The following is a 14,965-nucleotide window of genomic DNA, read 5'->3' on the forward strand; positions in this document are numbered from 1 at the left end:
TTAAAATCAACAAAATCAACACAAAACTCAAGAACACTTTTAAATCAACAACAATATAGCAAAACTTGTATATATAACTCAAGAAATCCCTACCTCAAAGTAGAAGCTCAAAAGGAAAGATGAGAGAAACCCCAAGGTGCTCCAAACTCGTATTTTTTTGGATCAAAAGAAAGCCCACACCAAACTCTAGCTTTTTTGTAAAGGATGAAGGGTAGGAAAGCCTTAGAGCATGGAGTATTTTTAGAGAGAAGGAGTGAGAGAGGGAGAGATAGTCGGATCTAGGGGTTTAGAGGAAGAAGATAATGAAAAAAGGGGTAAAATTCCCGCTGCTGAAATCTGATATATGCGAAGCTCGCTCGAGCGAAGGATTCGTCACTCAAGTGACCAGACACAACGAACGAACCTCGCTCGAGCGAACAAAGCGAGACTTCAGGTCTACAACCCACCAATGTAGACGCACGCTCGAGCACAAAAATGCTCGCTCGAGCGAAGAGACACACCAAACATGGCTCGCTCAAGCGCAAGAAAGCTCGCTCGAGCAAAGAGGCAAAAACCTGGGCAGCAACCGCTTGCACAAACTCACAACCAACCTATTCCAAACTTGCTCAACACATCCCAAAGCTCAAATGCAAGGAGGCAAGGGTGGAAAAACAAGATATAAACTACAACACTCAGCCACAGGTCATTATAGGTGCGAAGTGCTGGATTGTTTGATTCAAAGTATGTCGTCTTAGAAAAACAAGTAGCAATGTTTTTGAATGTGCTTGCACATCATACTAAGAACCGAAAAATTAAATTTAATTTCATGTGGAGTGGTCAAACAATTAGTAAGCACTTCAATAATGTTTTGAGGGCTATGTTGCGCCTCCACGGTCTCCTCCTTAAGAAGCCTGAACCAATAACTGTTAATTGTACAGATGATAGGTGGAGTTGTTTTCAAGTACAATATACTTGCAACTTCGCTTAGTTAGCATATTATTTTTTTTATTTCCTATATTAATTTTATAATATTATTTTATTTTTAGAATTGTCTTAGTGCTTTAGATGGAACCTATGTCAAGGTTCTTGCCCCTGCAATAGACAAACTAAGGTATAGAACAAGAAAGGGAGAAATTGCCACAAATGTATTGGGTGTGTGCTCCCAAGACATGCAATTCATATATATCTTGCCTGGATGGGAAGGATCTGCTTCTGACTCTAGGGTACTTAGAGATGCTGTCAGTAGACCCAATGGGTTGAAAGTCCCTACTGGTATGATAATTATATATTGTTATATATATAAGTACACTATATCTATATTAAACAATTACTTTGTTACATACATAGTGAAACCATCTTACGTAATTACAGGCCACTACTATCTTGTAGATACGAGTTACACAAATGGGGAGGGTTTTCTTGCACAATATAGAGTACATCGTTACCATCTTTCCACATGGAGAGAAATGGGTGCTCCAACAACTCCACAAGAGTTTTTTAACATAAGGCACTGTTCTACTCGTAACGTCATTGAGAGGTGTTTTGGACTACTTAAAATGATGTGGGCAATATTGAGGACTTATCCTTACTTTCCAATCAAGACTCAATTTTGTATTATCACTGCATGTTGCCTTCTCCACAATATCATACAACGTGAAATGCCTATGGATCTTGATGATGATGAGAACGAGGAAATGAATCCTCCTCCTCCAGCTACTGAATTAGGAGATGAAATGATTGATGTTGTCGAAGCATATAATCAATGGAGTGAATAGATAACTGCCTTGGCAACCCAAATGTTTAATGAATGGCAAGCAAGCAAAGGTCAATAAATTAGTGTTGTATGATGATTTTTATGTAATAATGAGAGTTTATTATGCCATGTAATTTGAACCATATTTGTTTAGTTTTTGTGTGGTATTTGTAACAAATATTGTGTAAGTTGATTTCTTATTTATGATTGACATGTGTGTTATGATTTAAACTTATGATATACATATATATAGGTATGGATGACACAGGTACCACTAGTTCTCGTAAGAAGGGGAAACCTCAAAGGTTTTGGAATCACCGTGAGGAACTCTTCCTCATTACAACCATGAAGGATGTAACCGCAAGTAATCCCAGGTGGAAGCTTGATAATAATCAATTTAGGGCAGGCTTCTACAATGAATGTGAGAAGAAGATCTTAAGTGCATTTCCTAGAACTGATCTTCGAGCCAGTCCTCACATCAACTCGAAGATTAAATTGTGGAGGAAACAATATAACACTCTTCAAGATATGTTAAACATAAGTGGTTTTGGTTGGGATGATGAACAAAAGATGGTGCTTGTTGATAGTGACGACGTATAGTAAAACTATGTCAAGGTAAATCTCATTTTTATGTTGTTATTTTCATGTCTTTGTACTTATAAATCAATTTGTTCTTTTTAATAATTAGATAATCACTTGTGTAGAGGGTGCCAGATGCAAAAGGGATACGAAACAAGCCATTCCCATTCTATAAAGATTGGCTTATTCTATTAGGGAAGGATAAGGCAACTGGTGAACTGGCTGAGGATCTTGCTGATGCAGTTGCAGCCATGGAAAAAGAGGATGCAAATGCAACTACAAAAGAAGGAGAACAGTCTCCTGTTGAACAGTTTAGTATGAACATGGGTGATACGGACTACTCAATGTCTACTGCAGGTAATGTTCCCAACCATGCTGACTCCACTAAAACTGGGAAAAAAGGGGCTCGACCTGCTGAGGGGATTCCCATTGAACTATCAAAGATGGCAAAAAATCTTGGATCATTCATTGAGAATACTAATACTAGAATGGTGAAGATTGCTCATAGGATAGGATATTCACTTGACCTATCCTAACAAAGGAGGTTGGTTAATGCAGAACTTCTGAAGTTGCCAATGAGTAATACCCAAAGATTGATGACAGCATCTATGATAGTGAAAGATGAAGATAAAGTTGACTTGTTTTTCAGTTTAGATGAGAATGACAAGATGGAGTGGGTTTCTTTGCTATTAGAAGGCCATATTTGAATGTGGCATCTACTGTATGATGGTCTTTTTGTTTCCCACATGACTTGTAATATATTATGTGAGGCATAAATATTATAGGTTAGGTAGTTTCTGCTGCTGCAATACTTTATGATGGTCTTTTTGTTGAGTAAATGTTGCTCCTGTGTTGGGCTGGTTAAGACTGGTTTCTGTAACTTGCAATCTGTTTATAGGTTGCTCTTGTGTTGGGCTACAATATATTGTCTTGTGTGCTGCTCTCTGCAGTTCATGTATTATTGTTGTTATGCAGCAAGGCTTGGAATGTATGAGAATCATGAGTTATTCTTGTTATTGTTGTTATGCAGTTCATGTATTATTATTGAAAAAGGAAATCTAGAAATCTGCAGTTCATGTATTATTATTGTTGTTATGCAGCAGTTATACAGCAAGGCTTGGAGTGAGTGCTTTTATCCAATTGTGGGGATCTTCATGGATAAGCCCAATAAATTTGGATGGTATAGCAGCCTAGTGGTTTGAAAAAGGAAATCATGAAGCTTGGAAGAATTTTTTTGTAAGAATTTTTTTAACAAGAATTTTAACAAAATTAATTTTTTTTTTTTTACACATATATAATACAAGATTTTTTTTTACACATATAGTAGCCTTGTGCTTTTAACAAGAATTTTTTTGTTAATAAATTAACAAATCTCACTAAATTTTTTTTACACATATATAATACAATAACAAAATTTTACAATTTAAAATGATGCCCTGTAAAATAATACAAGAAGAGCAAAATGGGGTGCAAATCTATTATAATGAGGTATCAAAATGATTGGGTGCAAAGTGATGCCCTGTAAATTAATCTATTACAATTTAAAATGATGCCCTGTGAAATTTATTATAATTTCTATCAAATGAGGTATCAAATGGGCTGCAAATTTACTATTTGGGTGGCAAATCTGCTTTGCTATTGGATTCATTAATATTTTAAAAAAAATTTAAAAAAATAACATTGAATAAATAAATTTTTTGATAATTAGATTCTTTAATATTAAAAAATAAATAAATAAATAAAAGAAGAAGAAGAAGAATATTGAGTAAAAATTTATTTATTCTTTACTTGGTATAAGTCCAAATTTAATAATATGCAAAAAGGTTATTTGTGGAATTTCACATGGTTAATCTCATTCCTATCTCTCAAAACAAACATGAACTATTACTACTCCATTGGTTATCAAACAAATACAAATTTTCTTAATCCCCTCCCCTCACTAACAATCCCCTCACTAACAGTTCACTTCATTCTATCTCTGAAAACAAACGGGGCCTCTAAGTTAATAGTGCACATGAGTCACCAACTATAAGTCCTATATTTTTTTAAATTTTTTTTCCATAGACAAGAAATTTTTTTTTTCTTTTTTAAACTTTTAGATAAGAAATATATATTTTTTGAACTTGAACAAAAATATTAGAGCCTAGGGACCTTCCAAAATTGGGGACTCAAAATGATGGCTTCCGTGCTGAGTAATTCTACACATACTAATAATCTTATTAAAAATATTACTAAAAATACAGGATCCCAAATGTGATTGATTGTAAAAAAAGTAAAGAAATTTAAACATCTAATAATGTTTAGACATTTATGTTCTTAATAAAATTTTGAATAGATGTAAACATTACATTTGTGCGCCTAGCTATTGAGCTGACCATGAACCTGGGCAATGTCTAATTTTTCGGATTAGATATGCAGAATTTGACCAACTATGTAATACTAAAGAACAAAATAGAGAACTTGTAATATTTAGAGATAAAGGTTGAGATTTGTGAGTCCACTATTATCATGTTTTATTAAGGTAAGCTATAATATGAAATAAAAGGAGTGTCATTATATTTGAATTTAGCTTCCCTCTAGTATACTATTTGGATTGGAGGGTTCATTTGGCTCATTTCCGTCCTATTCTTTTTATTCGAATCTTTCAAATTTTAGTTTCATTTCGAATAAATGATCTGCGTAAAACATCTAATTGATCGGATATCAATAGCACGTGTTTAGATCACATTCATCTTTAAAAAAATGGATAGAAAAAGGGTCTATTTTTAAAATTATATTTGTTATTTATTTTTTAAAAAAACAAATGTAATCCAAACATGTAGATATTGAGATCTAATTAATTTTTTTTTAAAATTTTTATTTTATTTTATGAATGATATACTTAGAAGGTTCTAAATTAAGGTAGAGTAGTTCCAATAAACTAAGTGAAATGAAAATAAACCAATAATTATTGTGTTTGATGCACGTTAAGTTAACTAGCTTAAATCAAACTATTTCTTAGCTTATCTCAAAAGCTGGTCAGGGAGTGCTTAAATTTTTAACTTAAGAGCGCAGATGGCGTGGGGGGGGGGGGGGGTTTAAAATTACTTAAATGCCCTCGTCAATACTCAAATATTAATATTAATTAAAAAATAAAAAATTGTATATTTTTGAAGAAAAAGAAAAAAATCAATATTAATTGAAAAATAAATATTAATTGGTATTAATTATTAATAAATTCATATTGTATATTTTTTTATTAATTAAAAAATAAAAAATTGTATATTTCTGAAGAAAAAGAAAAAAATCAATATTAATTAAAAAAATCAATATTAATTGGTATTAATTATTAATAAATTAATATTGTATACTTTTGTAATGACTTAATTATTAATTGATACTAATTAATAACAATTGTTGATTATTAATATTAATTGATACTAATAAAAATTAAATATTAATATTAATTTATACTAATTAATAATTTTAGTATTAATTGAGACTAATTAAGCCATTAATTGATACTACTTAATAATTTTAGTATTAATTAATACTAATTAAGCAATTAATTAATACTAATTAATTTATAATGGAAAATAATTGTGACAATAATACTTCCATTCATTTTTAGCAAATGTATCAATTTTTATATTAATTGATACTAATTAATACTAATTATATTAACTTTTATTAATGAAAATTAAAACTGTAAAAAATGATAAAATAATCATTTTTATATCATATAAGGGTAGAAAGGACAATTATATAGTAAAAAGTTATTTTACAGCTTATTAACCAAACATTACTCTGTTGCTTAAATTCATAATCTCACAGCTGCACCAAACAGGTTAACAGCTTATGTTCACAGCTATAAGTCATAATCTGTTAAGTTATAATCTATAATCAATTTTCTACAACTCTACCAAACGGGGTCAATGGGTCAAACCGGACGCTACAATCTAGAAGCCACATACATTATATTTAGTCGTTAGATGGAAGATAATTTTATATCCGATAGTGGAGAATATGTATTACCAACTTTGGAGCCACTATCTAAAAAAATAAAAATAATAATAATAATAAAAAATTGATCAAAACTTTCTTATAATAAAATTTTAATATATTAAAAAATAATTCTAAAAAAAATTAACACATATTATTATTATTATCAAAATATACTTAGTAAGTAATTTAATATTTTAAATTTTAAAAATTATATAACTTTTGATCTAAAAGTCGATTTTTTTTTTTTATAAAAAAAAATAATATTTTTAAAATCCTCTTATTAAGATCTATCGAATAAGATCCATTTGACTATGAAATTCTTAAAAACAAAAATAAAATAAAAAAACAATATCGAAATTGATGTGAACAATAACATGTTATTATGTTTGACAGTAACATGTTGTTTTGCCTCATAACATATTACCCTGGTCGATGATAATAATTTGTTATTATAAAAACATAGTACATATTAGATGAACTAACCAAAAATACACATACACAATATTTTTAAACTTGTATAAAATTAAAATAAAAGTGTCTCAAAAAGTTTTGTGATATATATATACACATACACAATATTTTTTTCTTTGCTGATCAAAATATATATATATATATATATATATATGCATGGGCAATATTGTCGAACAAAAAAAAAAAAAATTTATTTTGTCCTTACTCAATTATGCGCCTCATCTTTAAGAAATTTATGAAATAAAATAAATTAAATTATCATTTTCATCAAATAAAGATCCAATAGATGAGTTTTGACTAAATTTCTTAAAGGGCTCTTTTTTGATAAATCTCATTTATAACTGTTTTGTTCCATAAAACCCAAACTATTTCTGAATATTCCATTAGGTCCATTAATTGTAAAAGGACGAAATAACTCTCTCTGCCTCTCCTGCGTGTAACCGATTCCGTAAAACCCATTCCTATTCCACTATTCAATCCACAAAATTTCCAAAACAAAAACTCAATCCACGAAACGATACTCACATCGCCTCCAATAACCCTAGATTCACATCGCCTCACCAACGTCCTCGTCATCCACCGTCGACCATCGACCGTAGATTCCTCTTCGTCTCACCACTGCGAAGGTTCACATCGGAAGGCGGGTGCTTCGTCGTTCAAAGATTCCTATCGTCACATTGAGTTTATTTCATCCACTGAGTGTGATCCATACCCACCAACCATGATGAACGAAAGTAAGGAATACCATACCACCTTCTGCTTTTCAATCATAATGTCATCACCGATGTATACATCCACCTTCTGGTTTTCGGATTTGAATTTGTAAACATAGATGTTTTTGGAATTGATTTTGTAAAAATAGATGATGTGAACATTCACATTAGTGTTGATTACTGGCTAAACTTACAGTAGTAGACACTGATGTGAATATTCACAGCAGTGTATAATGATGTGAACATTCACATCAGTGTATAATGATGTGAATGTTCATATTACTGTCACTGTTGATATTGTTCATTTTTTATGTCCACAGAACCCCCAAACTTCACTCAACAATGTGATGGAATGTGAAGTAAATATTCACATTGTGACATCAATGTTGGCCTTGTTTGTGTTGTTGGGTGTTGTTTGGTGCTGTTGGTTCCCCCCTATGATTTTGAGCAAATTATAACATAATGTGATCACCCATGTAAACATTCATATTGCCCTGTAACTGTTGTAGTTTTCGGAATTTATTTTGCACACATGGATGATGTGAACATTCACATTAGTGTTCATTACTAGGTAAACTTACAGTAGTAGACACTGATGTGAACATTCACATGTGAATGTTCACATTAATGTCAGAACCCCCAAACTTCACTCAACACTGTGATGCAATATGATGTAAATATTCACATTGCGACATCAATGTCCAACTTGTTTGTGTTATTGGGTGTAGTTTGGTGCTGTTGGTTCCCCCCTTTGATTTTTAGCAAATTATAACATAATGTGATCACCCATGTAAACATTCACATTGCCCAGTAACTGTTGTCATTTTCAGAATTTATTTTGCAAACATAGATGATGTGAACATTCACATTAGTGTTGATTACTGGGTAAACTTACAGTAGTAGACACCGATGTGAACATTCACATCATGTGAATGTTCACATTAATGTCAGAACCCCCAAACTTCACTCAACACTGTGATGGAATATGATGTAAATATTCACATTGTGACATCAATGTCCAAGTTGTTTGTGTTATTGGGTGTTGTTTGGCGCTGTTGGTTCCCCCCTTTGATTTTTAGCAAATTATAACATAATGTGATCACCCATGTAAACATTTACATTGCCCTATAACTGTTGTCGTTTTCGGAATTTATTTTGCAAACATGGATGATGTGAACATTCACATTAGTGTTGATTACTGGGTAAACTTACAGTAGTATACACTGATGTGAACATTCACATCAGTGTACAATGATGTGAATGTTCAAATTACTGTCAATGCTAGTTGTTAAATGTTGTTTGGTGCTTCTGGTTCCATCCTCTGTGTTTCAGCCAATTATATGTGCTTATTTGAACACACAGGTCTTCCCCATAAAGTTGATGGCAAGCGAAAGTGAGGGGAATCCCGTGCCAAAATCAAGCGTGATCAAACAACTGTTCCTGAAGAAGTGAACATGAAAAAAGTTAACTACCAGTCAAATATAACTGGATTAGTCAAACTGTTAAAGGATACAAAATTTGCAAGTGGCCAATTGAAGTGCCTTAAAAAAACACCATTCTGGCCATTATTTGATTGCTTGATCAGTAACGAAATCGACCTCAACCACTGCATAAAATATGATGATGTCATTGTACGTATAGTACAGACATTCAAGCAATCTAGTGGGAGGTTTTACATTGGAGACAAGAACATCCAGATTTTTAGAAGCGACGTATCACTGATTTTTTGGGTGGACTGCGGCACCAAATCGATGGACCTCTCTTATGGTGCAAAACCAAAAACCGGCATCATACACCGAATTTGCAAGGATGTTAGTCGGTTAAGTGCTGCCAAAATATGAGAAATTCTGAGCGAAGCATTGAAGGGCACAAAAAAACATGACAATGAGGAGGTCGCAAGACTAGTTTGCATGTATGCATGCGTCAAACTATTCTTTTCTACATCCGGAGAAACAATTGGATGGGCTTTCTACTCATGCATGGACCCATTAGACAAGATGATCGAGTATGATTGGGCTGAGAGCATCCAGGCAACCTTGATGGGTCCATTAGGCCAAAACTGTGGAAAACCAGGACGAGTCGCCGGATATGTGATGTTGTTAATGGTAAATCTCATAAAACTTATTCTATATTTAATATGAACATTTACGGGCTTTGGACACTCTGATGTGAATGTTCACGTTTCTCAGCATTGGTGGGGAAGTTGACAACATTGATGTAAACATTCACATTACAGTTTCAATAATGTACAAACACACATTAGTAGATGCTGGTGTAAACATTCACATTAACAGATGTGAACATTCACATCAGTAGTACCACTCACATTAACAGATGTGAATATTCACATCAGTAACATCACTCACCATTAACAAAATCTGAGCATTCACATCAGTAATAGCACTGACATTAACAGATGTGAACATTCACATCAGTGGTATCACTCACATTAACAGATGTGAACATTCACATCAGTAACATCATTAGCAAATGTGAACATTCACATCAGTAATAGCACTGACATTAACAGTTGTGAACATTCACATCAGTAATATCACTCACATTAACAGATGTGAACATTCACAGCAGTAGTACCACTCAACATTAGGAAATGTGAACATTCACATCAATAACATGACTCCCCATTTGCAGTTGTGAACATTCACATCAGTTTTAATTGATGTAAACATTCACATTACTGCCCCAGTGGTGTAATGTGAACATTCACATTACTGCCCAGTAGTGTAAACATTCACATCAATGTTAATTGATGTGAACATTCAAATTACTGATATTTGTTATTTGTTTCAGTACTGGCTGTGTGAGCATACAACAATCTTATGACCCCGCAACCCCAATGCCATTCCGCAATACGTAACGTGGGACCTCACAGCCTTACATAGCAACATGAAGTCCATATCTTTGGCTAAGCTGGGTTTAAATGAGGTAGAAGTACAACCAAATATATTGTGCCTATTCACATAGTGAGATGAGGAACTATCTAACTAACATACTGTCTCCAAATGCAGGTATATGGCGGCGAGCTAATGGCATCACCAACTGAAGCGAAGATGTACTGTCATACAAAATTGAATATGGAGCCCAAACCTGAGATTTTGTCAAGTGCAGTAGCAAAGAAAGATGAAAGCAATGAGGATCAAAGCAAATACAGTCAACGCAGTGATGACAGGGATGCATTTTTTGTCGATGCAGTGGACCTGAATGATGTTGGACATTATATCAACCCTAGCTGTAGCACCCCCAATGCTGAGAAAGGAATCATCATAGCATAACCAACTGAGCCCGACATTGTGGAAGTACTCATAAAAGAAAACCAAAAAGCTTGGGCTCTTGTACGACAATAGGAAGCGAAATACAAACAGTTGGAAGAATCATGGGAGTTGAGGGCAAGGGTGATTGCTGCCCTTGAAGCCAAACTATTTGACCAATCGGGCCCATCCAATGTGGACATAGACATGAAGACTTGCATGGAGTGGAAAGATACATAAATTCAGTGGCTGACAAAGTTGGTCATCAACTTGGAATGTGAAAAAACAATACTTCAAGACCTTTTTGACGATCAGTCCATCCACATCATCACTCAAGTTGAAGCACAAAAGGCTCATGACAGCCTTAACAAGCATCCCACTGCAGCATTGGAACACATTATCAGCCCTCCATCAAGGGTAAAGCGCATAAAGCAGAAGGTAAGGAAAGAACACAGGTTGGACGAGTTTGAATACCCCAACCTGCCTGGTCAGAAGAAAGGGAAAGAGGAAGCCGAACAACAATCACATGCAGTCCAAATTGCACAAGATTTAGACAAGCAACCACCAAAAAAGCAGCCAACAAAGTCCAAGAAGTTAACCTTGAACAACAAACTGAAGGTTTGGGCTAACATGAACAAACTCAACAAGCAAAAATTCCAAAATTTGCACAAGAACGGCGGTGATGAGTAAGTAATCTTACATGTCCCCAACTGTTTTTTTTTTTTTTTTTTTTTTTTGATCATGTTCAGTTCACATACATACTTAATAAATTAGATCATTTCATAAATGTGCAATGTTGACATTAATGTTTTCTATAATCACAATGCACAGGTTGCTAGTGTGGCGAGAGGACTCAAAGACTAAATATGTGTATTTTGATGACATCATACACATCATCAAGGAAGAATCAATAACTAACAACGTATGGCAACTGTAAATGTGTACAAAACACACACACACACACACACACACAGAGTAAAGACACTGCAAATAATGTACTGCCACCCCTCTGGTTCTGCAGGTGATAGATGCTTATGGTGAAATTCTACTTGAACTACAAGGGCTAGTCAACCCAAGTTTGGAAGATTCATCATTCATCTTTACAAGCACATGTTTGGTAACCACTAGACTTTAATTTTGATTATGTTTCAATACATGTGAATGTTCTTCTCAACATTATATGCTTATATTGTTAACTTTAATAATAGGCAGATGTGAATGTTAACAACAACATAAAATGACCTTTGAGAAGATTCACATTGACAAATGTGAACATTAACATCATTCGCATTGAAGATTATATGCTTATTATGTTGTTAAACTTAAATGATACACACATGTGAACATTTACATCAGTAGTATCACTCACATTAACAGATGTGAACATTCACATCAGTAGTATCACTCATATTAACAGATGTGAACATTCATATTAGTAATATCACTCACCATTAGCAAATGGAAACATTCACATCAGTAATAGCATTGACATTAACAGATGTGAACATTCACATCAGTAATATCACCGACATTAACAGATGTGAATATTCACATCAATAGTATCACTGACCAATACGAAATGTGAACATTCACATCAGTAGAATCACTCACCAATACGAAATGTGAACATTCACATCAGTAGTATCACTCACATTAACAGATATGAACATTCACATCAGTAGTATCACTCACTATTACGAAATGTGAACATTCACATCAGCAGTATCACTCACTATTACGAAATGTGAACATTCACATCAGTAACATGACTCCCCATTAGCAAATGTGAACATTCACATCAGTAACATCAAACATTGATATAAATACTTGGTACATCATTGTCTGCCCTTTGTGTGCAGAAAATCATGCAAGAGTACCCCCCCCACAAGAGGAATAAACTGATTGATGTACACATCAAGGAGTATCAAGGCCAGAGATTCTTAATCTTCCCAATACACGGCAACTTCCACTGGACAATTGTTGTGTACGACGTGAAAGAGAATGTATGGAGGCATTATAACTCACTGCGCCCAAGAGAAGGCATACATGACCCACATATTGACAAAGCACAAATACTGGTAAGTGGCTGACAAAAATAATACTTTTCGTGATGTGTAATATTTGAACTTGGACGTATGCCCTATGTTGGTTGGTGCCTAATATGAAATTTCATTGTTGGCAGAGGGACTACATAGCTTTGGTGCACAACATTGGACCATCATCACCATTATGGACCAACTTATCAAGCCAAAATACTTCAAAAACAATCATATCAGTGGACATCTGTCCTCAGCAAGCATCAAATTCGTAAGCCTAAAATCGATTTCTACACATGTTCCACAACCATTACCCACCTAAATTTCAAAATCTAACAAGAAGTTTACATTTTCAGGGTGGATTACGGGCCTGCAGTTTGTTACATCATGAGGGTGCATGTATATCGTGAAGACATTGTTGCCAGCCTAGATCGCTTTGAATGGTGTCAAATAAGAGACTCATTAGTACACCTTTTTCTTAACCACAGAAAGACAGTGCAATGTGAAAACCTATAGGTGGAGGGTGTCCACCTATCACTGTTACCCAAATCTGTTATCCACATTTAAGACAATTTAGTGTTAATAGATTTTTCATATTGGAGCAGACTAGCTTAATTGTAAATCAAGTCTATACCACTGCTTGTACAAATATTTTTCAGTCAATATATGTATATGCATTTTCAGGCCTATTTTGCGTTGGTCATGCACATTGAGATTGTATTTTCTTTTTCTTTTTTTTTTTGGATACACGTAACATGATGTGAATGTTCACATCACAGAATGATCGTAAACTTTCTTCTGTTTTAAACCATACTACATGGATGTGAATATTGCTTAAAGTGTTCATGTAACACAATATGACAGATGTGAGTATGATATTTCTTAACACAAGTCAATATTCACATCTAATAATTTGATGATGTAAATATTCACATCATAACTTCTGATTATGCCAATAGCAACAATGATGTCATGAATATTCACATCTTATGAGTTGATGATGCGAATGGTTACATTGATGTAAACATTCATGTCATCTACTTTGATGCTGTTAATAGTAACAACAATGTGAACATTCCCACCACAAAAATGTTTGAAAGTTCAACAATGTGAACATTCACATAATGTGATTATATTACACAAGTGTGAATGTTAACATCATGCATTCATCCAAAACACAACCAACATAAATGTCAGATTGGTACGTTAAAAAAGTGAAAATAAAACACAAATCAAATACTAATGCATTATTATGTTTGCCAACGCAACGTAATCTTATTGCAACCCAATGTTTGCCAACACAACACAATCTTATTTCAAAAATGAATATAAGAATCCAATGTAAAATACAATGTTGAAATGAAAAAAGGTACATCATATATCGGCTCCGTGCATGATTTCCGATTATGGCTCCCCAACTTATCACATCTCCCGCACCTTATTTGCTTCAGTTTCTCACCCCTTGATGGGATCCTATTCTTCCTCGGCCTTCCAGGTGGTCTTTTCACAGTTGGCGGGTATATAGTGAAGTCCGTGGGATCAAAAGGCAGCTTTTCCACCGATGGTATAGGGAATATGGCTCCCGAATAGGCTGCATGATATGTCTCTACATGAAAGTAATGTTCTACACAATCATTGAAATTGTAGCGGCTCTTCTGAATGGCAATAACAGCATGGTCACATGGGAATCCGTTGATTTGCCATTTGAAGCAAGAACATGTACGCCTTACAACATCAACTGTAACAGATGGTATCGAATGAACTTCAAACACATCCTCGTTGGCTTTGCTAACTTGCCAAGACCTACTGTCATTGAACGAAGCCATAAGCCTTGTTTCGAATGTCGGACAAATAATCTCATTCCATTTGTTTGCTTGGTCACGTCGTGCAGACATTTGCCGCATCAACTAAGTACGAATTGTGTCCACCAATTGAGTGATAGGAAGATTACGTGCTTCTTTAATCCAGTTATTAAATGACTCTGCCGCATTGGATGTCATCTCCCCATAACGCATGCCCCTGCACAATATCACAAACATTGTACAATACGGAATTTAACAGGTCTGACCATTCACGTTGACAGATGTGAACATTCACAGTACTGACATTAGTATACATTGATGTGAACATTCACATCAGGGTATAATAATGTGAATGTTCACATCTGTTACCAATTCATAA

General features: G+C 34.1%; 1 protein-coding gene across 1 annotated transcript; it reads right to left on the reverse strand.

The window, feature by feature from the left end:
* Window positions 1-13,771: 13,771 nt before the first annotated feature.
* LOC145791501 (uncharacterized) lies at window positions 13,772-14,679 on the reverse strand. The gene is made up of 2 exons (XM_082871856.1): window positions 14,222-14,679; window positions 13,772-13,832 (listed from the first exon to the last, which is right to left on the reverse strand). Exons 1-2 carry the CDS (start codon window positions 14,677-14,679, stop codon window positions 13,772-13,774), a joined length of 519 nt encoding a protein of 172 aa, XP_082727982.1.
* Window positions 14,680-14,965: the final 286 nt, after the last annotated feature.

Source organism: Camellia sinensis, chromosome 5, assembly GCF_055761805.1.
Source record: "Camellia sinensis isolate YWXY chromosome 5, ASM5576180v1, whole genome shotgun sequence".
Taxonomy (NCBI): Eukaryota; Viridiplantae; Streptophyta; class Magnoliopsida; order Ericales; family Theaceae; genus Camellia; species Camellia sinensis.